Genomic DNA, 26,542 nt, shown 5'->3' with positions numbered 1-26,542 from the left:
ATATCCTCAGTTACTTTATTTGTCCTGTAGCTCGGGGTGCGGGTGGGGGGGAGGGGGGTGTCTTCTGTCCCCAAATAACTCATTTGTCGCTTCTCTGAACTCTCTGCAATGTCTCTACCACTTTTTCTATTTTCTTCCCTCCTTCCTTCCTCCCTCCCTCCCTCCCTCCCTCCCTCTCTCTCTTTCTTTTTGGCTGCGTTGGGTCTTCGTTGCTGTGCGAGGGCTTTCTCTAGTTGCGGCGAGCGGGGGCTACTCTTCGTTATGGTGCATGGGCTTCTCATTGTGGTGGCTTCTCTTGTTGTGGAGCACGGGTTCTAGGCACGCAGGCTCAGTAGTTGTGGTTCACGGGCTCAGTAGTTGTGGTGCACGGGCTCAGTAGTTGTGGCACGCGGGCTTCAGTAGTTGTGGTGCACAGGCTTAGTTGCTCCGCGGCATGTAGGATCTTCTCGGACCAGGGCTCAAACCTGTGTCCCCTGCGTTGGCAGGCAGATTCCTAATCGCTGCGCCACCAGGGAAGTCCTCTACCACTTTTTCAATACGCGCACCTCACATGCACGTAAGTATCTAGGAAAAGGTCACCACAGGATCTCTCCTGAGACACGGGGCCCTGCCCGACTCTCACAGTGTCTGAGGGCGCTCTCCCCAAAGCTTTACTGGAGGTGTGTGAGAAATCTCTCTCCCAGATTTCCTTCCGTTCATGACTGAGGCTTCTCTTGCCTTAAACTTTTCTTTTAAAAGATGGTTTTCTGTAAAGTTATAATATGAATACGTCCACACATTGATTTTTCTCCATGTGTTTTGTTATGTAAGTAAATAGAACCATAACCACCTGCCAAAGTATTATTAGGCAAAAACCTATGTGGAAGAAGGGTTCACGGAACCCCAGGAGTGATGGGACATGAGTACGCAGGCTAGGTGGGTTAAATTGCAAAAGACTCACCTCTCAAGCAATAGTTATTCAGTTTCTCCAATAGCTGTGTTCAAAGACTTATGACTCACTTTGATCAGGGAACTTAAAATATTATCAAATATTCACAGGAGGGCCTACACCATGTCAGAGCACATGGGGAGCCTATCTGTCCCACCGCCATTGTGAGCATGTACTCAGGACACCCTCGTCAGAAAAAAGGTCAACTGACTACAACACAGCCGCTGCCTTAATTGACATTTACCACCGTGTATGTTTAAGGTGTACAATGTACACAACTCGATACACGTATATATTGCAAAAATGGTTCCCACAATGAGGTTAGTTAACACATCCTTCACCTCACATGGTTACCACTGCGTACGTGTGAGCGGTGAGAACACGCAAGGTCACTCTCAGCAACTTTCAAGTATATAATACAGTGTGATTAGCTACAGTCGCCACGCTGGGCATGAGACCCCAGAACTTACTCATTTCATAACTGGCAGTCTGTACCCTTTGACCAACATCTCCCCCACCCCTTAGCAACCACCACTTGTCTCTTTGCTTCTATGAGTTTGGCTTTTTTTAGATTCCACATAGAAGTGAAATCATCTCGTGTCTGTCTTTCTCTGTCTGACTTACTTCACTGAGCTTATTTCCCTCAAGACCCATCCATATTGTTACAAATGGCAGAATGTCCATCTTTTTTATGACTGAATAATATTCCTGTGTGTGTGTGTGTGTGTGTGTGTGTCACATCTTCTTTAGCCATTCATTCGTCAGCAGACCCTTGGTTGTGTCTACGTCTTGGCCATTGTGAGCAATGCTGCTACGAACACGTGGTGCAGGTGTCTCTCCACAACAGTGACATCACTTCCTTGAGATGGACTCCCAGAGGTGGGATCGCTGGATCATATGGTAGCTCTATTTTTTTTTTTTTTTTTTTTTTTTTTTTTGCGGTACGCAGGCCTCTCGCTGTTGTGGCCTCTCCCGTTGCGGAGCACAGGCTCCGGACGCGCAGGCTCAGCGGCCACAGCTCACGGGCCCAGCCGCTCCGCGGCATGTGGGATCTTCCTGGACCGGGGCACGAACCCGCGTCCCCTGCATCGGCAGGTGGACTCTCAACCACTGCGCCACCAGGGAAGCCCTGGTAGCTCTATGTTTAATCTTTTGAGAACCTCCGTACTGTTTTCCCACAATGGCCGCACCGATTTACATTCCCACCAACGGTGCACGAGGGCTCCCTTTCCTCCACAGTTTTGCCAACATTTGTCATTTCTTGTCTTTTTGATGATGGCCATCCTGACAGGTGGCCTTCACCCTTGATTTGTCTTCTGCTTTCCCGCTCAGCGTCTAAACATGATTGAATGTCCCCATCCAGCCAGCGGGGAGAGAAGGACTTGACCCCCACGTCCACGACCCGCTGGGACTCCCAGGCTGTGATGGGCTCAGCTCAGTCTTCACCCATCTTCCATCCCATCAGCCAGCGCCGTTCGGACTCCCAGCCCCCGGCCACCAGCCCACCCGGACAGGCGGCAGGCCCCGCATCAGCCCTCGCCTCACTCAGGACGCCGCTGTGCAGTCTTCACTCCTTGAATTCCTCACCTTCCTCATTCCATGAAGCCGCTTCTTGTTTCTCCTCTCACTTCTCTGAGGACTTCCCCTCGGTAATTCCCTTAAAAATCCTTCTCTCCTGTTCTACTCTGACAACATGATATTTTCCAAAATTCTCCAAGTTTCCGTTATCTTTCTGTCTCCAGAGGCTGCCCTTCAGCAAACCTGCCCCACGGCGTCGTGCTCACTGCCACGCGTGTCCCGCTACCTCATAAGCCTCCACAGCAGAGCTTCAGTTTGCTGTGAGGGCCGGGCTCACGGTGCGCTGGTTATACCATATCGCCTGTGCTACAGGCGTAACCAACGAAGTACTTGCAAAACTGAATTTATCCTCAAAATCCTCAGACTTGGTCCTGCCCCTGCAGTGCCGGTTAGTATCACAGCACCACCTGGTCTCCAAGACAGAGACCTAAGATCGTCCAAGACACTGTCCTCGCTCACATCCAATTCTCACCGACTCCTCCCGGAAACGTAGCTCCCCAACAGTCTTCCAGTGTATCTCCTACTCTGTGCACGTGACCACTATGCTCGTCTGAGTTCCCATCTCTCATTGAGCCTCTTGGGAAGCCTCCCCTCCGGCCTTAAGAAACAGCCAGAGTCATCACGTTCCTGAAAACCCCAAAGGCAGGCTCCCCGCCGTCTGCAGACCAGAGTCCACCTCTGCCCTGCTGGATGCCCTCTGGTCCAGCCCCCAACTGTCTTACCAACCTTATGTATTTCTTATTGTGGTAAAATACAGATGACATAAAATTTACCATCTTCACCATTTTTAAGTGTACAGTTCTGTGGCACTACGCACATTCACGTTGCTGGGTAACCATCACCACCGACCACCTCCAGAACTTTCTCGCCTTCCCAACCTGATACTCTGTCCCCATTAAACACTGACTCCCTACCCCCATCCTTCAGCCCCTGGCCCCCTCCATCCTACTCTCTGTCTATGAGTTTGACTGCTCTAGGGACCTCACGTAAGTGGAATCATACAGGGTCTGTCCTTTCGGGTCTGCCTTATTTCACCCAAGGGTCATCCGTGTTGCAGCAGGTAACAGGATTTCCTTCCTTTTTAAAAGGCTGAATGACAGTCCTCAAATTTACCACATTTGTTTATCCATCCATCGATGGGCACTTGGGCCGCCTCCACACTGGGTTATTGTGAATCGCGCGGCCACCATCATGGTGCACACGTATCTATCTGAGGCTGGATCGTACCGTAATTCCACCCATTACTTCTGAGGAGCTGCCATACTGCTCTCCACAGCGGCCGACTCATAATTCACCCTCTAATGCTGCGGCTCCTAGTTTCCCACGCGGCTGTTTCACAGTTCAGCCTGTGGGAGCAGTTTCCACCCTCGTCGACCTGTATCCTTCTCAGTCATCCCCCCGCACTCAGCTCAGGACCACCCTCGTCGACCTGTATCCTTCTCAGTCATCCCCCCGCACTCAGCTCAGGACCACCCTCGCCGACCTGTATCCTTCTCGGTCATCCCCCCGCACTCAGCTCAGGATTCACCGCTTTGTTGACTTGTCTGCTTGTTTTCCTCTCTTGTCTATGAGTAGCTTGGGAACAGAAATGATGCACGATCGAGCTTTCCCCACAGCCTCTTCTTCTACAGAGACAGCCATATAGCAGGGGCTCGTTAACTTAAAGTCTGTTCCCCAAAATACAGATTTTTATAGTTAGTAGTGATTCAGGCTTACTTTATGACTGAATTGCTCAAACAAAAACTTAAGAGCATCTTATTCCCCAAACATACCTTTTATTTCCTAAAGAAATCATATGAGCAGCATAGAAATTACCAGATACATTTCACCATAGCATTCTTTCCCATATGTTCACTTACTGAAATCTTAAATAAATACTTTATAAACTACCTACTTGAATCTTCGTTCCGTTGCCCCTGTAATCTGTTGACAGAGACCACAGACGAGACTGAAAGTCTGAGTACCACCCGCCCCTAATCCAACCCCCTGCGCTTCACCACCAGTGTGACCTGAACGTAGCTGCTCCCTGACTGTCTCCACTGTCACGAGAATGGGAGTCTCACTCTCTCCTGGCTAGAACCGATTCCTCACCTTACAGACCAGCCGGACTTCACAATCTTCTGTAACATCCCAGTGCAGAAACTCAGCGAAATGAGGGCCTGGCGGGGAAAAGGGAAAAAAGTTTAAATAAAGGAAAAAAATGTATACATTTACACACACACATACAAATGCATTTTGGGCAGAAGAAAGTAGCTGTTCAGTGTGAAACCAAGATAATTTAATAAAACTAATTTTCAGGGCTCCGCAATCAGTGTGTGCAATACTGATACTGAAATCTCTATTTCTAGCTGGGTGATGCTGTCTGATCTCTCCTTCTCGGTGATGTCTAATAGCTATTGCTCTTTAGCAGGAAGAATAATGAAATATTATATTTTTTTCTCAAGACGTGTGTCTAACAACATCCAACAGCATGGTATAGAAAAACGTTAAAATAGGAGAACTAATTGAGGTAAGATGAAGAAAAAGCCGTTTGACCTAGCAAGTATGTCAACACATGGTATTTATATAGCATTTGAAATCAAAGCTTAATTTACATATCTTTCAAAAATATCATTTTTACTTAATATAAATGCAGAAGTCATATGCTAATCATACATTCAACACAAAAATACAAAGCAGTTTTAGAAAGTATTTATTGATTTCTTCCATATAAATACATCCTACAAAGTTGTAGGAATCATATTGTAGGAAAAAAATCATATTGTAGAAATGAGTAAACTAAATATTTTTGACTACTAAAAATAACTTAAAACAATAAAAATAATGTCTCCATTTTATATTTTAAAAGCTGTATTCTAACTTCTTTCCAAAAACTATAGAAATCCCATATAAGAAACATTTTTCAAATAAACCCTTGGGTTGTAGTTCAGTTTCTCAAATTTATCCATTTTCCTTTGTATCTAGTTAATATGCATTTTTATTTTTTACTTATTTATTTATTTCTAATATGCATTTTTAAAACGGTATGTTTAAAAAGTATTGTTTGTAATTAAAGTGAAAACATCTAAAAGTTGAAAAGTTCACACACTTTTAAGTAAAATAACAAACTCCTGGCTATTGGAACTGGGTCTCCTGCCCTCTCTCCGTTTCTCCTAATAATCCCCCGAACTCACCCACCCCCATTCTTTATTCCTTTTTGTCACAATCACTGGACTCCATCTGGACGTGTAATGGAGACATCCGTTCCTTATGACTGCAGGAAAATACCAACACTCAACAATAGATTCCAGGGCTTTTCAAGGTAGAGGCAAGAGAAAATACCGACGAAATAAAGGGAAAGGTCAAAGACCAGAAGAGAATCCAAATCTCTACAGCTGAGAAGTGGTCTGACTTCTCGATCATTTAAAATCAAAGTTAGAGTCGTTTGGCATTAAGTAGGATCTGCTCCAAGCAAATGCTCAAATCCTAAACCTTTGTCTTGTGCTAGTGGTGGGGAAGCCAGCCAACCACCTACCTTGTTTCCTGAGAAATTCCTTTCTTTGAAATTCAGCCTCTTCTAGGACAGCCTTGAATGCTAAATCCAATATTTGAGGGGAAACAAACAGAAATGAAATACATTTGCTTCTCTCTGGTTGAAAGAATTCGCTTTGAATTTTCCTTTACAGACACATGAAGACCTTCCATGCAGCATACCGTCTCCGATGAGAACCAGAGAAGACTGACTTTTGGCTTTTCCGTCGTGAATCTGCACAGTGTAGGTGCCTTCGTTTTCGATGGTAAACTGATCCATCACCATCTCGATAAGGCCAGTTGACTTGTCACACTTGATTCTGTGTGTCTGGGAGCACAGAAGGAAGGGGAGAATTCCACCGTGAAATTCCTCCCTCCAGTTTTCTCACTGGTACCTAACAGTTGCATCAACTATTGTTATCTTAAGGGATCATGGTGCCCAAAAAACACACAAAAAGAAATTACAGCCACTGAACCTCTCGGTGAACCAAAGAGCAAACGAGGGACATTCGGCGATGGGGAATGACCATTGATGTGTGGGGAGTGACCTACACACGAAGAACCCAGCAGAAACTCTGCACACTCCTCGGGAATGTGCAGCTGATGTGAGATAACTCAGCACACGGGGGAAAGAGAACGGGGCGCCCTTGGCCATGTCCGATCACAAAACCACAGGCAACAACCAACCATCTCCACAGCCGCGAGGGCTTCAGTCTCGGGGACTCTGGGGACACGGGCATCACGACTGGTCGCCCCCACTCAACACCGCCACCAGCACCAGGGTTGAAGGTGCCCAGCCTCTGCATCCCCCATCCGGGCAGCCTCCAATGGGGACCCTTTCCTGGTGCCGCCCGTCCAGAGCTCACGTCTCCCTCAGACTCTGCTCTCATCGCTTGTGATGAGCTACAGAGACTGACGTGTGGTTGCGAATGGACCATGTCTTGTTATTCCACCCTTGGATACGATAAATGCAATCAAGCAGGGGTCAGGGAGGCAGAAGGAGCACATCCAAAGAATGACTCGTCTTCGATGCAGTCGTCATTCAGGGCAAGGACAGCACAGGGACCGGGGCTCCCCTCAGGAACACGACTCACACCACCACAGAAGGGCTGCTTCCTCTGGCCTTGACCCCCCCAACGCTACGCCCAGAATGAACAAAAGCATGACAACCTTTGCTGGTGACCTTTCCTGCAGGCATTCCTGCTTCCTTCCAGAGGAGCCCAGCTGGGATTTACGCAAAGGCTTCCCAGCCTGAGTAATGAGCCGTCCCAGGAAGGTGGGGCTGTGGGGTGAGATGAGCGAGTCATCGCCAGTAACCTGTGGTCAGCAGCCAACAAACAGGACGAGAGGGAGGAAAGGCCACGCCTTGCCCCGAGGGCCTGCACTCCTCCTACAGCCCTTACCTTGATGAGACTATCACAAAGAACTCCTATGTGCGGGTAACTAGCAGAAAATGCGTGGGATCGGCCTTTTTCTGACACATCGTGTGTATTTATTTTCACAATTGCTCTTCTTTCTCTTTCAGGTGACATTTATATTTTGGATTCCAAATGCCAGTGTCACAAGAGAGCTGAGAAGATGGATATTAGCAAAATAGCACCTTTGTTCGACATCCCTAAGCCCGTTTCCCTCCGCGTCGGGCATCGTTTCTAAACCCTCCTGCCTGACGTTGGAAGCGGCGCCTCTGCTGTCTGACCCCTTCCGTTTAATCCAAGTGTATTTCCAAGATGCCCTGTGGCCACTCCCCTGGTCAGCCCACCCTCCTCGCCCCCCGGTCCCCCACCTTGCTAGCTCTCGCGTGTGTAAGCTGCAGGGCCCACCTGTTCCGGGGCCCATTTTCTGCGTTCCTCCTCCGAAGGAGAACCCAGGAATCCACTGCTCTTGAAATCTCCCCTAACTACTCCAGCCTCTCCACACCCCCGCCTTCTCTGAATCGGTGCTCGCTGTACCGTTTTAACACGCTCTCCATTCTGTATTTTTTCTATATCATTCTCTGATTGAAGCTGTATTTCTTCAACTCTGGGATAAGCTCCAGGAGGGCAAGTTTACAGCTCATTTTTCTAGGCTACGGCGGACAATCAAAAACTATCTGCAGACTATAAGCTGCCGTCCACGGGGAAAGGAAGATGAGTGTCTGAGGTCCCAAGGGTTAACGTGATGCCTGAGGTTCTGTTTGATCAAATATGACTTTCAGGTTTTAAGTGAATAAAGCTCACCCCTGCCCACAGGCCCTGACTTCCAGGAAACACAAAAATCACCTGGAAATCGGAAACTCCAATATTGTTTCAAGTAAGTAAAGCATACACTGTGTACTTGTACAACATCGCTTAGATTTTTTTCTCGATGGGAACTTGGTGTATATAAAGTGAGAGAGAGAGAGCAATGAACGAGAAGACATGAGCTCAGATTACATTTTGAGAGAGAGGCCATTTCAGGAGGCGGACCAATTACAGGAAGCCTCCTGATTACGTCAGCAGGACACTGCTCCCTCCCCGGAGACTCCGGTAGTTCTTGGGGGCTGGGCAAGGAACAGCAGTCTGAGGGCTGCAACAGGTGTACCTCGCCGGGGTCCTTGAGTTTCTTTGCAGTTTTGAGTATTTGCTTTTGAATACGGGGAGCAAATTTCAAGTTGATCAGACAACGGTGCTGCTCTGGGTCTGTAAGACGCTCGCCCCCATCAAACATCTATGAGTAGAGGCCTCTAGGAACCTGCTCTAATTAGGTCTGAGAAGTGAGAAGGAAACGCGCTCACCAGCCAGATTCTCAACAATCCAGAGCCTTCTCCATTTTCTCAGCTTCTGCACCGCAGGCTCTGGGCAGGTTTGAGAAAAGAATCAGGCTTCTAGCGATTGCCGTTATGCGGCGAGATGATGTTCAATGATTTTATGGGGGCCATAAATACAGGCTATTATGTGACTTTCACAAAACAGCATCAGTCTCCACATGGAAAAGTCACCCGTGGATTGCTAATTAAGGAAGGAAATAGTACAGCCGTATTCCAAACGATGAGCCGGGTAGCAAAGACATCCGTATTTGAGGCAAGCTCTCCACAGCAGGTAGGGATGTTAATCAAAAGATGTTCTACAAATCAAGTGCAATTACACTAAATTCCATTGCATTCCGTAGCATGATCTCTGCTCAGAGAAAATGTCTCCAATTACCTTGATCATGCGATGCTCTTCCATACACAGTATCCATACTGTGGGCTTTTTTTGCAGCCAGGAGGAAACCGCATGCTTTCTACTTATTAGCCAACTCCCCAATTTGTACAGTTCCCCGAGGATGCCATCACTCTCATGCGGAAGATGGACTGGATAAGAAAACTCGCGTAACCTTTCTCCATACACGATTTCTGCCCGAGGGACGTTCGTCTAACCAAGCTTTACTAAAAACCCATCAGACACGGAGGCCAGACTGGGGATGAGGTGCCCAGCTCAGAGGGAGAGTGAGTGGGCCGCACACCTGGCATGAGCAATCCCTACATCTCAACCATCCCGTTAATACCCGTGCAGCAGACACACCGCTGAGGCACTGAGGACTCAGTGGGATAGCTAAATAGACACGATGCATTGGGTATCAAGGGAAAAGAGAGCGGAGGGGGTAAAGATGGTGGGATGTGAGAGACCCCAAGGGCACCGCTGAACAACAAAGAAAGGCTCCATCAAACAGGTCGTCTTTTAACTGGGTTCCCAGTTGCGCTGTAATAATTAGACAAGAGGACATATATGGAGACACAATGTGCCACAGGCAAAATATCTGTAATATATCTTGTAATGTAATATATTATATATATTATATAGTAATATATTATATATAATATATATAATATAATGTAATATATAATGTAATAATGTAAAAATGTAATGTAATATATCTTGTAATATCTGTCAGCTTCATTCTACACAATTAAAAGTAGAAGAAGGGCAAAGTGTCTGTATCATAGCATCCTACACATTCTTCTCTGCTCAGGCCAAGGGGGCAGCCTAAAAGCTCAGGGAAGGTGCAGAAACTAATTTCCCAGCCGACGCCTTCCATGGGCAGCTCTCAGTGGGAGGGGGGCCTAGGGAGGCATTGCTCACATCAGGGCAAAAATATACCCCTTCAAAACTGTCATCAAGAGTGAATAAACTGATCCACCGAGGATAACCGCCGCCCCACGTAACCTGAACCTTTTCATAACACCAAGTCTCTAAACGTAGTTGCTCATTTTTTAATTCCAACAGGCTTGGATTTAAAGGCCTCCTGATCTCTCCTCTAACCGAGACCAGATCTCTGTACATTGCAAGAATCAACCACCTCTCATTCATGTTGTCAGCCTTCTATGCCCCAACTTCTACAGCTCGAAAAGGGATGAAGACAGACCCAGAATACCGACTTTCAGGAACTGACCTTCCCAAGTAATACCTGGCCACCTCCAAAGCCAGAGGCCGCGCACACATGAACTCACCTCGCTGTCACTGACTTCTCTGTCATTAATGATAAAGCGGTAGCTGGCGTCGGGTGATAAGTGCTCAGCCTGCAGCCAGAAGCGGACCTGGCCCTTATCAAAAATCTCATAAGCTAATTCTGACTTCAGAGGAATTGCTACAGGGAGAAAAGAGACCACAAGTCAATAATGCGTGAATCCTTGTGAGAAGGAATAGCTGTGCACTATAGGAAAATATCAATCCTCGTTATTAAATTTTTGGAGAATGTGAAACCCCGGAGTATTGAACTGGATTATGAAAACCAAAACAAAGAAATGAGACTCTAGTTGGCCTGGCGCTGCATTCAAAGCCTCCATGCCCCGTGAAGCCTTGCACGTGCACGGTCTGCTTTCCTGATAGGCCCGGTGACCACAGATGGATATATTCTTTCTGAATTCAATGTAATCCAATAACTGAAGATCCCATTTGATACAATTCTCACTTGGATTAAACAGCCACGCTCAACCCGAAATCCAAAACACTGCATGCAATGAAAATTGCTACACGTTACAATATTAGCTAATACTTGTTTTGAGCGAATTGTTGACAAGTGTGTAAAAGCTGGCGCACAAAACGAGGCCATCCTCTCCCCCGAGCGTCCCTTCCAGAGCTGCACGCGGTAACGAACATGCCTTCCCACAGCGCAATCCTGCTCTGAGCTCCAGGCTCACTTACTGGGATGTTTTATCTCATTGCTCAGCGTCACCAAACGTTCCATCTCTAAAATTAAGAGAAATATAATCACTGGTTTTGACCTGTACGTTCAGAAGCTGGCTTAAAAGCAAAGCAGAGATTAGACATCACATCACCAAGTTTAATTTGAGGCTGTGAAAGAAATTAGAACTGGGAGTTAAAAGGAGACATGGGATGACTGTAACTTTGAATACTCCCTCCAGTGAATGACCGCCTGCAACTAAGATCCTCACCGTTTAAAGAACCCACTTACTAACGGGACCCGTTAGGACGGGTTAGGGCAGAGGTTCCTGGGAGTGGGGGGCACCGGGGGGGCAGGTGTATTCCTCGAAGAGAGGAAGACCTACAGAGGGGGTATGTAAAGGGACCCATCTCCAGATCCTCTAATTCCATATGAACTCTTTCCTGAAATTGGTCGTTAAAAGCGTCCTGCTTCAGCACCTCTCTCACCCACCCAGAATTTCACTGTGGTGTATTATCATGAATTTAAATAATAAATAATAATGATACATTAAAAAGTATCTGCTGAGATCTGCTCCTGAGACTCCCAAGAGCAAGTTAAGAAAAATTGAAGGTTCTAAACCATTTCTTTCCTTTTCCCTCCTTCCTTCCCCCTTCCTTCCTTCCTTCCTTTCTTCTTAAAATTAGCATTTAGAAATGAGACCATGGTCACCAAGGTCTGTATGCACCTGTTTATTTGAAATGAACAATGAAGCAGACTTTCTGTGACCAGAAGTAACTCCACCTAGACGGCTGATCTGAGGGTGAGGGCTGACACCCCCATTAGGTCTCACAGTGGGAGCTTCCATCCATCAAATGAGCTAAAGAGACAGCATCAAGGTTTTGCCTGAAATGTACTTGAGGTCCGTGTACAGCATAAAATGTGCTGGAAATGCTCCTCCTTCGCAACGATTTAAAATTAAGGTGAAAACGTCATCTGCAAACTTTCAAATGGAGCAGAGGAGTACAGCACTTGTCAGAAGTCTTTAAGGATGTTTCGCTAGTAAAGAGCTGTGTGAAGGCCACTGAGTGAGGGTCAGAAAGGGCAGCTTAAAATGCAGGTGAGCAGATTCCGGTCCCTTCCCGCCTTGTCTGTGAGCAGCGAGCTTGCCAGGGAACCCAGGAAGCAGAGATGGTGCAGCCCCTCTGCTGTTCTACTGCTGGTCCCGTGAAATGCACAATGGCTCACCCCAATGCCCCCAACGTCTGCATGGGACCTGCGGACGCCTGCGGCCATCAGACCCTGTCCCCTCCCCACCCGTCCTAGGCGTCCCCCCTTGTATCCCTCTCCTGGGACCACACCCTTCACTGCAGCCAAGCAAGATGCCAGCTGATAAGGAAAGGATTAGACTATCAAACTTAAGGCATTTTAACTGAGGGCCCTCAGGACTCAGAAGCTTTTAAAGGCCCAACGTGGAGTTTTGAGGGTTCTGTCCAATGCTACACAGTTCCGTCCACATCACTGACTAATCATCGTACAGACTTGTAAAACTGGCTCTGACCAGCACGGGGTGGTAGATAAGGGTTGGACACAAACATCAACCCAGGCAGTGGAAGAATCCTCCTCCGGAGGCCAGTTCATTGTCTGGGGGACTCAGACCCCGGCCCCTGCCTGAGAGAAATGGCTGCTTTTCCCCGGGTCAGAGTAAACCGACTTCCCTCACTTCTTTCTGCTGTTTGCTGTTTATAACAGAGCGAGTGATTTTAACTATGGAAATTAAATATTATTTCACACACATAAAAAAATATATACATATAAACGTGTGTGTATATATATACATGTATGTGTTTTCTTTCATCATCTGATTATTCGATTATTCCATGTTGGGAGAAAAGGGAGGATTCTTGCATCTGTGCGCCTCTCATTAATTTTACGGACTTATTTGCTAATATGCTACTTGCCAAACTAATGAAACGTAACTAAAACTCATCTCTAAAAGTACAAGTGGAAGGCTATAAAAGCAATATATACAACAAGAAATAAAATACTCCCGGATCAGTGATTTCTTTAGTGGCTAGAGTACAAACTCAAGAGTTTGTGTAATTTCCAAAGTAATTTTTGGCTTTAAAAAGGATTCCCCACCCCCAGCCTCCTGCAAACACACACCCCTTTTCTAAGCAAATCAGTCTTTTCTCTGTTAGGGTCAATCTTTGAAAATGTTATAAAACCCCCAAAGGGAAGCCTATGTCCTACAGGTGTTACCTTTCTCATCCAAGACAAAGCTGGAGGACACACCATCCGTGTCACTGACGGACACAGAGTAAGTCCCTAAGTCCACTTTATCCAGATTCTTAAAGTACAGCTTCGAGCTGAAAGGGAAGGAAAGCCGGTATGTTAATTACTGTGTTTGCAGGCGTTCCTAAGAGGTGGTGATGGCCAACTCTAGAGTGGAACTTACTGGTCCCCCACGGTCTCGACCTTGAACCTCTCGTCACCTGCAATGTCCTCGTAGGATTTGCACCACGTGAAGTGAGAGGCGTCTGTCATCTCCTGGCAGTCAAAGCTCAGGTAGATGTCGCCTTTTTCATCCACGCCCGCGCTGATCTCCTTGGTGCCTGCAGGGCGAGAACGCCAGGGAGCATCTTAGGAACACGGTATCCTTCCGAGTCCTGTTTTTGGAGGAGGGATGGTCCAGGCGGAGGGCTTGTTTTACATCGAATCATCAGGTTTTGCCTAGGATCTACCCAGGACATGGGGCAGATGTGAAAGAGCGAGCCCTCTGGGCAGCTGAAGGAAAGCAGGGAAGTTCAAGTTTGGGTTTTAAGTCATCACATGTCTGTCCACTTCCTTTTCTGCATCCAGCACCGCTGGAGAAAACCCTCTGGGCTGCCAATCCCAGCCATAACGATCCTTTTGCCCTTTGGGATCTGACCCTTCGCCACTCCTGGGGGCCCGGGCAGCGTGGTTAGGGCACTTGTTTCCCACACACCCGGGCTCTACTTTCTCCACTTTTTCCTTCGGGGGATTGTTTGTTTGTTTGTTCCTTTTTGACCAAGTGGACACCTGGCCCAACACAGGCCAGTCAGCATCTGTCCCTTAGGAATCAGAACTGGAGGAGAGACGCCAGCCTGAGCCAGGTGCACACAGACGCGCCCCTTCCAGGAGGACAGAGGAGCACAGAGCCGGGTGTGAGGGTATCCATGGAGCCAATCTCCAGGGAGGGGAGAAATCCAGAGAAAACATGGTTTCCGGAGATCCTTCTCCCCACGTATCCCGAGAGCTCACCCCCCTCCCCTCGGAAGCACTTCCCCGCCAAGGTCCCCTCAGCTGGGCTCTTACTACTTTTAACCAAGAGGATTGCCAGCGGCTTTACAATTTCTGATCAAAACTCAGCAGTAACATAAAAGACCATCGTCATCCCTGCACGTTCTACTGCTGAAATGAAGACCCCGCCACCCTGGCAGAATGACCTCACGTGCCCCTTGCTGCCCAGGATGCTGGGGGGGGGGGGCATGCAGTGGGTCTTTGAAGACATGCTGTACTGTGTCTGTCAATCCAACTCCTTCTATAAATGTGACGGGTACCGTCCATGCATCTGCCGTCCATTCACACACACACACGCATTCCTCCTCCCAGATCACCCTGCTGTGAGGTTTGCCCTGCTAACAGCCGAGCAGATGAGGCTCACCTGGCCTGGCCTCCACAAGTACCGGCTCCGACGTGTCTGAGGGCTTCCCCACCCCACTCGCATTTACTGCCCGGACACGGAAGATGTAGGTTTTTCCTTGGTGCAGGTCGCAGACCTTGAAAGAAGGAGGAAACGTCACATGTGAACAGACAGATGAAAATGACTTCATTCTTCATCACATTTTATTACAGACGTGTTTTCTTTTTACAAATAGCCTATTCTTCCAGTCGGAACAGCCATACAGAGGAAATGCAGAAGGGAAAAGGAGACGGGCAGGCTCATGACCTCACTTGGCGAGAATAAACAGGGTTGCTACTGTTCTGATATATCCTCTTCTTTGTTCTTTGCATATTTTAAAGCAGAATTGAAATCATATCATCTAGTTTATAATCTGGTGTTGATATTTAACATAATTCTACGGGAGTAAATATCATTTCACATGTGATTTTTTAGTTTGTGCAAAATATCCTATCATTGGGGCAATATCAAAATTAAACCCATCTTGGGCTTCCCTGGTGGCGCAGTGGTTGAGACTCTGCTTGCCAATGCAGGGGATACGGGTTCGTGCCCCGGTCCGGGAGGATCCCACATGCCGCGGAGCAGCTGGGCCCGTGAGCCATGGCCGCTGGGCCTGTGCGTCCGGAGCCTGTGCTCCACAATGAGAGAGGCCACAATAGCGGAGGCCTGCGTACCACACACAAAAAAATTAAACCCATGTCTTATACATCTACGGATGACGTATATTGTAATCTCCATTGATAACCAAAAATAAAATGTATATTAGCTAATTTCTAACGAATTCATTTAGCTGGATTCTGAGCAGTTTTTATTCATTCAGAAGACGACACTGATCTTGTTTCATGTTGTCCAACTGCTCTCCAGAGGTTGCTGTCCATTTACCTGTCACTCAGGTGCGGCCTTTCTTTAAGGAAGCACATTGCCTTTCTGTCTAAGCCACACCCCAGAGCCCACAACCCAAAGAAGAAAGCCTCTGATGAGGGCAGCTGGGTCCCCGGGTCTAAGCCACTGTCACCACTAACCTGACCCCAGTGACTGGTGAATTGCAGGTGCTAAAAACAGAAGTACTTGGAGAAAGAGGGGACAGAGAAATTACACATCATAATTCTGTCAAATGTGTTCACACTGTGTGTACGTGTGTATGTGTGTTTATCAGATAGACGTGCATCAGCGATCACGGGAACTGAGTGAAGTAAACGTGGGCTTGGTGCGGAAAGACAATTCTAGTCATCACTGTGGAAGGCACATCAACACAGTCCATGACCGTGAAGTGTCAGCACCACCGGGGGTTGTCAGACGGCAGGAAGCAGAGGAAACCCACCCAGATGGTCCCCACATGCAGTCGTTCCCCACGTCCACGGAGGGGCGGGCGCCTCCTGGAACCCCGCTAGCTGGCAGCAGGGGTACCCGTTCATGTGCACAGTTCCGTGGGGGCTTTGAGCTAGACCCCCGACAGGGATGAAACACGTTCCCCAGAAGACAATGCCTGAGAAGGTGTACCGTCACCTTTAGGTAGCGATGTGCTGTGGTGGCCTCGTTGACGGTGATCCACTCTTCGGAATCCTCTTCCTTAAGGTCCACGAAATACCCAGAGATGGGGCTGCTGCCCGAATACACCGGGGCCTTCCAGAGAAGCACCAGGGACGTGTCCCGGACCTCGCAGAACGTCAGGTCGTAGGCAGGACCTGAAAAGTCAGGTGAGCCTGTGGACTAGTTCACGGGTCCACACGCTAGCCCGGGACCAGCAGGTACGTCTCACAGAGAGAAAGGTGTGCAGGAGAGGATCCTGAGGTACCCGCCCACCTGCTGGGCTGGAAACCCGGGCATCACAGGACTCACCCAGGGAGTCTGACCACCTGGGGAACCAAGCTCTCACCAGCTCCACCAGCCTAGTACCCCAGGCCCGCCTGTGACAGTGACCAAGCCCAGGTCCAGGGGAGCCTTGAGCAGTAAAGGCAGGAGGGGTCCCACCCGAACCAACCACTCTAAGCCCCCAAAAGCCCCTGGGAACTTCTACGGCTTCTCCTTCCACTGACTCTTCCAAGGGGAAAAAATTAATTTCATTAAAACAAGTATCCCCCACCCCCAAAAAATAAAGAAGAAAAGAAAAAGCCACATCATCTGGCCACAGAACTGAACAGTTTCTAGAGCTTTTCAGCTTCAACTTCAGGTTCGTTGTTTCGTCTCACTTTGTTTTGTTCAAACCGTGAGCATATTATCCATGGCATTAGGGGTCCTGATGGACCGGATACAGAGAAATCAATGCCCAGTGCCTGCAAGTTTGTGAAAACAGTTTGAAAATGTGGAGCCATGAGTAACTGCAGAGATTCTGTCAATGTTCACTTTAGAACCAGAGGCCCCAAGCTCCCATGTGCTCTGGGAGGAGGAGACCTGAGTGAAGACACAGTCAGTAAGGTCCTGCTGTCCCTACTCTGGCCCAGCTGGAGCCTCTCCTGCTGGGAGCTGGCCTCCCTCCGCCCCTTTGGGAGAAGTCCACCTGGCGCAGGCCTGCCCTGGACCCGCCTCCGGCCACAGCATCCTCGACTCGGGGGAGCAGCTGGGGGTGGGTGGCCCCACAGCCTCACACTTCAGTGCTAATGACTCCGTGCCTGTCACTGCCCTACCTGTGTGTCCACAGCCCAGACCACAGGGCGGGGCCACCTAAGGCACAGCTCTGCCCCGGGCCTGGCACGTGGTAGTGGTACCAGGATCTGTGCAGAGTGACTGAAGCCTGCTGGCTGCAGAGGCTGGGAAGGCCCCCTCTCCGGCCAGCCCTGCGTGTGCACGCGAGGTACCCAGGGGTGAGTCCTGGAGAGACCGTCTTACCCGGTTCCGGCGCCGTCCAGGCCTCGCACTTGAAGAGCTCACTGGGGTCCGACGGCTGCCCGATCCCCACGAGGTTGGTGGCAGCAATTCTGAATTCGTAGAGTGAGCCTTCTGCCAAGCCCTCCACCTGTTCAGAGGATGTTTAAATTATAGATGAACCCACAAACATAGAAAACAAGCTCATGGTTACCAAAGGGGAAAGCAGGGGAGGGATAAATTAGGAGGTTGGGATTCACAGGTACACCCTCCTGTATATAAAATCGATAAACAACAAGGACCTACTGTACAGCACAGGGAACCACACTCAGTATTTTGTAATAACCTATAAGGGAAAAGAATCTGAAGAATACATATATACACATATGTGTGTGTATAACTGAATCACTGTCGTACACCTGAAACTAACACAACATTGTAAATCAGCCGTACTTCAATTTTTTTTAATTAATTAATTAATAGGTGAAACAAAAGCTGCGTTACGACCCACGATCCATCGGGGGAAAGGGGGTATTCCTGGTTGATTTATAGATGGAATGTGAGGGTGAGGGACCTTGTCAGTAAGTCGGGTACGTGTCTGTGGAAGGTTATTGATCCACCTGCATGTTACAGTCACCACCTTCACCCCGACACGGTTTGCCTCATTCACTCCATAAACCCTCCCCCCGGGGATGACGTGATGACCCATGCAGGAAGACAGGCTCAGAGACAAAAGCCACAAGGAGCCAGTGGAAGAATGGTGGGCGGGACCTGACCTCGGGCCCAGGCTCTCCACCCTCCACCCCCGGCGGCACCGCACCTGGGGTGTCAAGGGCCCGGGACGGGAAGCATCCTCGCCGGGGCGGTGGGGAGTGACCTGTCTCCTCCCCGCACACTGGCTGGAGGCCCCTGAGGGTCCACTCTGCCTGGTCGGTGCCACAGAAGATGGAGGGAAGGCCCTGGACCAGACCATCAGCCCTGCCTGGCAGCCCGGCCACTGGATCAAACGCAGCATCTGGATGACATTGTCTCTGAACACAGCAGCTCCCAAAGCAAGCACGAGTCACGTGGAGCCGCTTTATCCCCCGGAAGGCAGGTCTGGCCTCGTGGAATGCCGGCATTCAGAAAGTACGCGGGCATTTCCTCCGGAGTTTGGGACCTGACAGCCAATAGTAAGGTGTCCGGGGACAAGCGTTCACAAAACACCAGGATCTTCGCACCGAGCTTGAATTTTGGCAATACGCGTCACACACAATAAAACGCATGAGAAATACGTATTGCATAAATATAGGTATTAGCACAGAATCTTGTACAAGACAGGGATTAGACCTCTTCTCCGCCTCCCGCAAAAAATCCCTCGCTTTACCACGTGACTCCTGTGAATGAACAGGTGGGCGTGCTACCCGGTAACCGCGTGAGCTACCGTCACCGACCCACTTGCTCCGTTAAGTAAACACCTTCTCCCTCATCTCTCTCACGAGAAGCCCCGTGTGGTGGCTCACGGGGAGGAGTGGGGGCTCAGGGAGGCGAGAGCTGTTGCCCGCGGGCTGCCGAGGGCTCGCCTGGAGACTTGGTTCTGCTCTTTCTTACTCCAAGTCCATGTGGCTCGCGCTCCCTGCACCCAGATGGAACGTGTAGTTGGGCAAGAGGCTCACTGGGAAGTCTGAGCACACGCCTTCCTTGGGAAATGGGGACAAACAAGCAGAGGAGCCTCGATCGTCACCGTCTCCTGCGCATCCTGCCCCGAGGCTGAGAGCTCCAGCCACTGGGCTGGAGGCCGGATGCCGCTCACAGCAACACCTGCACCTGCAAACGACCCACCTGCCAGCTCGCCTCCTCTGCTTCACTTCTCAAGAGAAGATGCTCCGTGACCCTAAGTTCTCATGGTGAATTGTTTCATTCACTTTTGTTTCTGTGTCAAATTGCCTAATGTCACTGAACTCTGAGACACAGAACGGGGACCCTGACCCACAGGAGAAACTGCCTGCAAAAGGGAACGAGTCCATGAGCACCCACCGTCAGGATCCTCTCTTGGAGAGGCGAGGCGTTGACCTCATGCCAGTTTTTGTGGTGAGCCTCTCTCTTGTCTATGTAGTAACCGAGGATGGGTGAGCCACCGCTGAACTTAGGCACCTTCCAGCCCAGGGTCATGGAGTGGCCGTCACAGTTCAGAAGGGTGATCCCGTAAGGATGGGACGGGACGGCTGCAGGAAACACATCGGGGAAGTCACCCGGATCTTAGTGCAATAACCGTTAACCTACCGCGGCCGGCTCCAGCATCTCAGAGGGACGGGCAGCAACGGGAGATGGCCCTGGGTGCCTGTCCCCTCTGTCCTGTCCAGGTCTCCCTGCTCACCATCTTCGCTTGTCTTTGTCTCTTCTTTTAAAGAGAGTAAGTTTTTAAAAAGCTTCTTTCATATATATTTATTGCAATTTCTAAATACATCTTCCAATACATACATCCATACATACATCCTCCAATATTTCAATAATACAAAGGCCAAGAAGGACACTTGAGACAAAAGACGCTCCCCCTCCTCTAAGGAAAACCTTGAGAGAGCAGCTTTCTCATCACGCCCATGAAGAATGACAACCTCACCTTCCACAGCCAGCGATGACCGATAGCCTTAGGCCAGTGAGTCTTAACTTCCCCCATAGTTATAGAAACTTCAGATTAATTCAAATGAGTATGAATTCAAGTTTCCCTTTTGAACACCCTGCTTGGAAATGGACCATCTTTTCCTAACAGGTTGAAGAGGATGTGTCTCTGCTTCCCCCCTCCCCAACTCCGAGCAACCTACGTCCAATCATCCTCTGTTACCCGAGATACAGGTACCCAGGAATGAGCTGGTCTTATTGCATAATTAAAACATAAATGATTGGCTTTCATTTAGTAGGAACGACTTGAAGAGGCTAGTGGTAATGTTTGAAAGTCCCTCCTGGGAAAAACTGATAGATTATAATGAGCTTAAAATAAGAGTTAATCTTTTACTATACTACCCACCTAAGTATCATCAGATTTGACATTCCTTAGAAATTCCAGTAATGTTATTCTATCTATTGTTAGATGAGAAATCATAATTTCTGAAGATACTTTTAGATTTAGTTGAAGACAAAAATAAAAAGCAAAACATTTCTCTCAGAAGTGAAAAGATAATACTATGATTCAAAATGTGTCTAAGAGGCGATCGTGGTTCTAAATCTTCCTGAATACTTTTAAGTCATGGGGTCCATTTTATATGAAACAACCAGACCAACATTACACAACACAGAGCTGCACAGATCAAGCTTCCTAGGGCCCATCACTGCAAGTTTGGCCCCGAAGCGTTCTGTGTGGTCAGAAAGATAATTTTGAAAGATCACTATTTATGAACAAAGCCACAGAGTTACATAAACATTTGAAATCCTCTGGAATGACGTTAAGTTCCTTGAGCTAAGAATAGCTGAAAAGGCCATCGACGTTCTGTTTTGAACGCACCGATTTTGAAAAGAGACGGTCACACCCTACAGCATACATTGTAATGGGGGCACGTGCGCTTGGAAACCAGTGTGACCCCTGATAATATTTTCTATTTTCAATTTGCATTTTACTAGCATATTATCCTTTCTCCCTCTCACACTGGCATTTCCAAGCCAATTGATGAGAGGTTTCCACAGAACTGCATGTTCTCTGTTCAACAATTTACATCCACTTTTCCCCTCCGGTAATATTCTAAACGGCATCATAAAGGTCTGTTCATGCAGAAATGAAAACGTAGTGGAGAACCGAAAGCTGGCACAGAGTCGCCCATGAATTACTTACTGAGGGCGGCCTGGACTTTTATGACGTCAGACTCCTGAGAATTCTCACTCGTCCCAACAGCATTAACGGCTTTAACTCGGAAGATGTACTGCTCGCCGGTGGTTAGGCCGTGCACCACAAACCTGACAAAAACACGAATCGGGGGCGTGAATACAAGGCTCAACCCTTTTTCTTCCTACAATAGACACAGAGAGCATCTTGAACACGCCACGAACATCCGTCACTGGGACTGAAAAGAAGTTTACTTCTTCGAGTGCCTCATGGATGCATATTAATTCCAATCAACACGCCACGTCCAAACGTAAGCCAGCAACAGCCAACGACTCTGGGGCTGAAGGGAGCTGGACTTGGGGGGCGGCAGGGGCACCAGCTGCTGCCCGCGGGCCCCGGGGGGCGCGGGAAGCAAAGCCCTGGAAATCCTGAGTGACCTCACTCAGTGCCAAGGCTCCCCCTTCATTTCCAAGCCCTCTGGTTTTCTCTGCATCGAAGCTCTATTCTAAAGTAGGGTTCCTCTCCTTTCCTAAAAGAACTCACGTCTGTAAAACTTAAGGAGAAGGAGTGACACCACACTGGCTAAGATTTGGCTTGGAGACCGGCTTGGACACCTAACAGATTTTATGTCCTCAGTCAAGTTACCTAACCCCGGAAAGACTTTGTTTTCCCATCTGTGAAAGAGGATCATAGTACCTACTTCTCAGCACAGCCACCTCGCACACGGTAAGTACTCAGTAAACGTGAGCAATAGTTATTTATCTTCGAGTCTGCAAACATGTATCAGGCATTCACGAAATTCCTGCACTAGCATATTTGAGGTGTTTTGTTCTGGGAGCTCTTCCTGCACTCGCTGGCGTGGACTGTGCATAACATCTAACTTTAGCGTCAGTTGTGTCTCTTCTTTTCCAGCCACAGCTTTTTCCAATTTATTGGTCTTTAAAGAGTGAAGAGGGAAGGGTGTCAGAGACGTAATGGATAACCCGTCCGCAGTGGAGGATCTGACAGCTATTTTCCTAAGCGCGTGCTGCGGGAACCCTAACACACCCAGGCCTTCCCTGCAGGCCGTGAGACGGGAGCAAGTCCGTGTCGGCAGGAAAGATGCTCGGCCCCACTGCAGGCAGAGCCGCCGTCGCCCCTGCACAGGAGCCTCTCTCCACCCCCTCCCCGGCTTTGTGCAATTGGTGGCCAGAGGGAGGGCCTGTCAGCTTTGTGAACAAAGCAATTTTAAAAGTTCAAAATATCAATACAGAGAAATAAAACACCCTTCCCGTCCCGGTCGCTACTTTAACTCTCCTGTTCAGGGTACGTCTTAAACGCTGAGTACGTCAGAGGAGATGCTCTGGGGCTTTTCTTCATCGACAGACAAAGCACTTCAGCCACGGGGCAGAACTAGCTCCCCAGCTTCCAGCTCTGCAGCCCCCATGTGTGGGTGAGGAACCCGGCCCGTGGTGTGGACGTCACAGGTGTTCCTGCCGTGGCACCTGCACCCGAAGGCCCAGTGGGTCCCGGGGTGTGTGCGTCTCACGTTTTCTCGGGGGCGAGGATGTCAGGTGGAAGGGGACCCGGGCAGGCAGCACCTGTTGTAGCCGACGGGCTTGTGGTTACAGGGCTCCCAGACGGTGGACCCGGCCACGCAGCAGTCCACGTAGTAGCCAAGCAGGTCCTCCTCATGCTTCGGCTGGTCCCACTGCACCACCACTGACGTCCTTGTGTTCCGGGAGGTGACGACGCGGCCGGGGGCTGAGGGGACCACTGTGCAGGGGGGACAGGGACACAGGCTCAGAGGCACGGGAGTCTGGGGGCACGCCAGAGACCCACAGGCCCTCCCGTCCGCAGAGCTTGGGGCTTTAGATGAGATTTGGACAAGGAAGACGGTGCAGGGCAAGGGGGCACCCAGGAGGTTCCGGGCAGTCCCTGTGCTCTCTGTCCCCAAGTCGCTCCCTTCCGAAGAAAGAGATTCCCATGACAGAATCTCCTGCCCCTGCCGCCCCTACAGACCCATCCACAAAGCTCGCCCAGTGACACACGCGCTTTGCTACCTGGGAGGGAACTATGTTGGGATATAAAATTAGCCATTTAAAAAAAAATAGGACACAATTCTATCAGATTCAAGGGACTCTGCAAGGGACTCAGAATCAAACCATGGATTTCTCCCCTCGCACAATTCAGAATTTCTCTAATCTGTATCTGACATCTTCTGAGAGGGAACGTCAAGCCATATGGGCAAGAAACCCGATGCATTTAGGGTTGGGTTTTTTGGGTCTTTTTTAAAGTGGCCATTGCCTAAAAATATTGCTAATCCATTGATTGGTTTCATAAAAAGAAGATGGAACTTTGGAGAAATGTTGACCAAAACAAGGCAGAGAGATCTTCATCTCTTGTAAAACGGAATTTTAAGGCAATTTGAATTTTAAATCACGTGCGACACTAACGTCTTTATCAACGCAGGTGCTTGTTGTCCGACACGGGTGACGTTGTTCGGGGCCCATCCTACAGTTTGGTCACTCGCGCTAGCAACTCACCGATGGTGTCCTGGGCCTGAATGGGGGTGGTGATTTCCGACGGGTCGCTCAGGCCATGCTTATTTGCTGACAACACTCGGAACACGTATGGCTTCCCCTCGGCGAGATCGAAGACAGCGTATCGGGGGGACCTCACGGCCGTCTGTGCGTTGACCCGCTGCCAGCTTCCGCTCCCGACCACGGACTGCAAAGACAGGGGCCTCGATGGAGCCATGCCCCCCAGACCCGCGTGGGGGGAGGGGATGCTCCGCTCTGGCCCTCAATTACACCGCGGGGGACCCACAGCCCACGGCACCTCCGGGGCCATCAATACCTCTGTTCTGAATTTTAGGAAAAGGAAGCCAATTTGGAGAAGGAGGTGAGAAACTACCCAAAGTTGGAAATGTTACCAGAGAACATTTTTACGTGAAAGCCAATAACCTATGGAAGTCTTCAGGGAATCAATACATAGGTCGTAGTTTTAGTAAAGACAGGATGAACTCTAAACAATTAGAGATAATTGAGGAGCAGACGTGTAAAGTTCCATCATAACTGCTCGCATTCCAGTTTAAACCTTTTGCTCTTTCTCAGCTATTATAGTAATAACAAAGGGACAGCCACCTAAATGACCAGCAGTAGGGTGGGTACATTATGATACAAAATGACGCATATACACTAAATGTAGCCGTTTAAATTACTGTATAAAGATCTTTACTCAGAGGAGAGGAATTGTATCATTTTGTTAAATGTAATACAGGATGCCAGTTGTACGTATGATATATCAAGATATAAAAACCGATGGAGAAAAAGACTAAATATGTCCCACATGTTAATAATGACTATTTTGCGTGATCAAATTATCGGTGATTTTCATTTTGTTCTATATAACATATACGTGTTTTCCAAATTTTCTACGCTGCGTGTTTAAGTTTTATCATTGGCAATTACTTTTAAAACTGGGATTACATGTCTAATTTAGTTTTTTCCTATAGAGATAAGCCCCCTTTGTGAAAGGAATCCTGAGGCAGTAAAAGTTGGGTGTACACTGACCCCACTAAGGCTGCCAGAAAGGACTGGGAAAGCATTTCGAACAACCCAGGCTTCTAGAAATTAGATCCCTGTTTAGAGAAGTCTTCTCTCATTTCAGCAAAAGTGAAGTGGCTTTCTTGGACGGACGCAGGCGTCCACAGTCAGAGGCCTCCTTGGGCCCGAGTATGTTCGCCATCTGGAGAGCAGGGGGAGGGGCAGCAGGGGAACCCTGGGCACACTCAGCTGGGCCGATGGGAGAAAAGGACCCTGGGGCTGAAGGAGGCAAGACAGGGAGGGAGTGGGGAAAACACTGCTCAGGTCTTACAGCCAAGCTTCTAGAAAAGCTAGTGCCCATCTTCTAAGCAGGGCTGGAGGAAGTTCTTCGGGTTCTGCACCCCAAGAACCGCAGGGCACCACTCCCTTCACCACAGCCAAACTCTCAGCACATGAGCCCAACGTGGACAGGACAGGCCGTGCACCTTGGGCTGTGGCCACACGTGGGCTTTCCAAGCAGAGCTCACTCGGGGGAAGACGCGTGCTTCAAACTGTGCTCAGATGCCAAGCTATTAACCAGAGCGCCGCCGTTCCTAGCATCTTGTGCCTGGTCGTGACATAAAGTGGAAATACAGGACTAGACAGAGGACGCTGACTCATCCCTGTGGTTCCTTTTAGGCCTGATAGGGACTAAGGCCCCCAAAGACCACCTTGGACGCGTTGGGGCAGGACCGTCCTCCGTGAGCAACAGAGAGAGGTGGGTGCCTCGCCCGGCCAGCTCACTGGGGAGTAGCCCAGTCCAGCTCCCTCCCGGGCTCCCTGCTGCCCCTCCCTCCCGGAGTCCCTGGACACCACGGCTCCCCTCAGGCTGTCCTGGAAGCTTCCTCTCCCTGATCACACACCCTGTATTGCTGCTCACCACCCGTGGCAGCGGGTAGGGAATGCAAGGGTGCCCTCGGTGAGGCAGGCCTCTTTTTTTTTTTTTTTTTTTGCGGTACGTGGGTCTCTCACGGCTGTGGCCTCTCCTCTCCCGTTGCGGAGCACAGGCTCCGGACGCGCAGGCTCAGCGGCCATGGCTCACGGGCCCAGCCACTCCGCGGCATGTGGGATCTTCCCGGACCGGGGCACGAACCCGCGTCCCCTGCATCGGCAGGCGGACTCTCAACCACTGTGCCACCAGGGAAGCCCGAGGCAGGCCTCTTTTTAAAAGTGGGTTTGCTAGTGGGGGGTGAAATAGGGGAAGGGGAGTCAGAGGTACAGACCCCCAGTCCTGTAGTAAATAAGTCGAGGGATATGATGTACAGCAGAAGAAAGATGGTCAATAACACTGTAATTACCTTGTATGGGGACAGATGGTGACTAAACTTGTGGTGACCACCTCATAATGTATGCAAATGTCAAATCACTACATACTACACCCGAGACCAACATAATACTGTACATCAACCACGTTTCAATAAAAAATAATTTAAAATTTTAAAAGATTTTTAAATGCGTTTGCTGAAACTTGGTCTTTCCAGCACTGGGTAGGTGAGTAGGAAAATGTCTCTGAAGAGGGCCTGAGAAAGCGCCTTTCCTCCTGGGAGGGCTGACCACTA

The 26,542-nt window shown here is 49.1% G+C and overlaps 1 protein-coding gene across 1 annotated transcript in view; it reads right to left on the bottom strand.

Annotated features, from left to right (window-relative positions):
* MYOM2 (myomesin 2) overlaps nucleotides 1-26,542 on the bottom strand; it is an 80,415-nt gene that overhangs the window by 15,785 nt on the left and 38,088 nt on the right. Inside the window, exons 15-28 of the mRNA XM_060001312.1 lie at nucleotides 23,943-24,126; nucleotides 22,998-23,172; nucleotides 21,427-21,548; nucleotides 19,641-19,828; nucleotides 17,649-17,775; nucleotides 16,329-16,507; nucleotides 14,805-14,919; nucleotides 13,575-13,731; nucleotides 13,379-13,485; nucleotides 11,158-11,202; nucleotides 10,464-10,600; nucleotides 6,200-6,344; nucleotides 6,021-6,080; nucleotides 4,598-4,665 (exon numbers count right to left, since the gene is read on the bottom strand). Of these exons, the coding sequence (XP_059857295.1) occupies nucleotides 4,598-4,665; nucleotides 6,021-6,080; nucleotides 6,200-6,344; nucleotides 10,464-10,600; nucleotides 11,158-11,202; nucleotides 13,379-13,485; nucleotides 13,575-13,731; nucleotides 14,805-14,919; nucleotides 16,329-16,507; nucleotides 17,649-17,775; nucleotides 19,641-19,828; nucleotides 21,427-21,548; nucleotides 22,998-23,172; nucleotides 23,943-24,126 (1,809 nt within the window). The remainder of the gene's footprint in view (nucleotides 1-4,597; nucleotides 4,666-6,020; nucleotides 6,081-6,199; nucleotides 6,345-10,463; nucleotides 10,601-11,157; nucleotides 11,203-13,378; nucleotides 13,486-13,574; nucleotides 13,732-14,804; nucleotides 14,920-16,328; nucleotides 16,508-17,648; nucleotides 17,776-19,640; nucleotides 19,829-21,426; nucleotides 21,549-22,997; nucleotides 23,173-23,942; nucleotides 24,127-26,542) is intronic.

Source organism: Delphinus delphis, chromosome 21 (assembly GCF_949987515.2).
Source record: "Delphinus delphis chromosome 21, mDelDel1.2, whole genome shotgun sequence".
Classification (NCBI taxonomy): domain Eukaryota; kingdom Metazoa; phylum Chordata; class Mammalia; order Artiodactyla; family Delphinidae; genus Delphinus; species Delphinus delphis.
The sequence above is the reverse complement of the archived record's forward strand: the minus strand, read 5'-3'. Positions and strand labels throughout refer to the sequence as shown.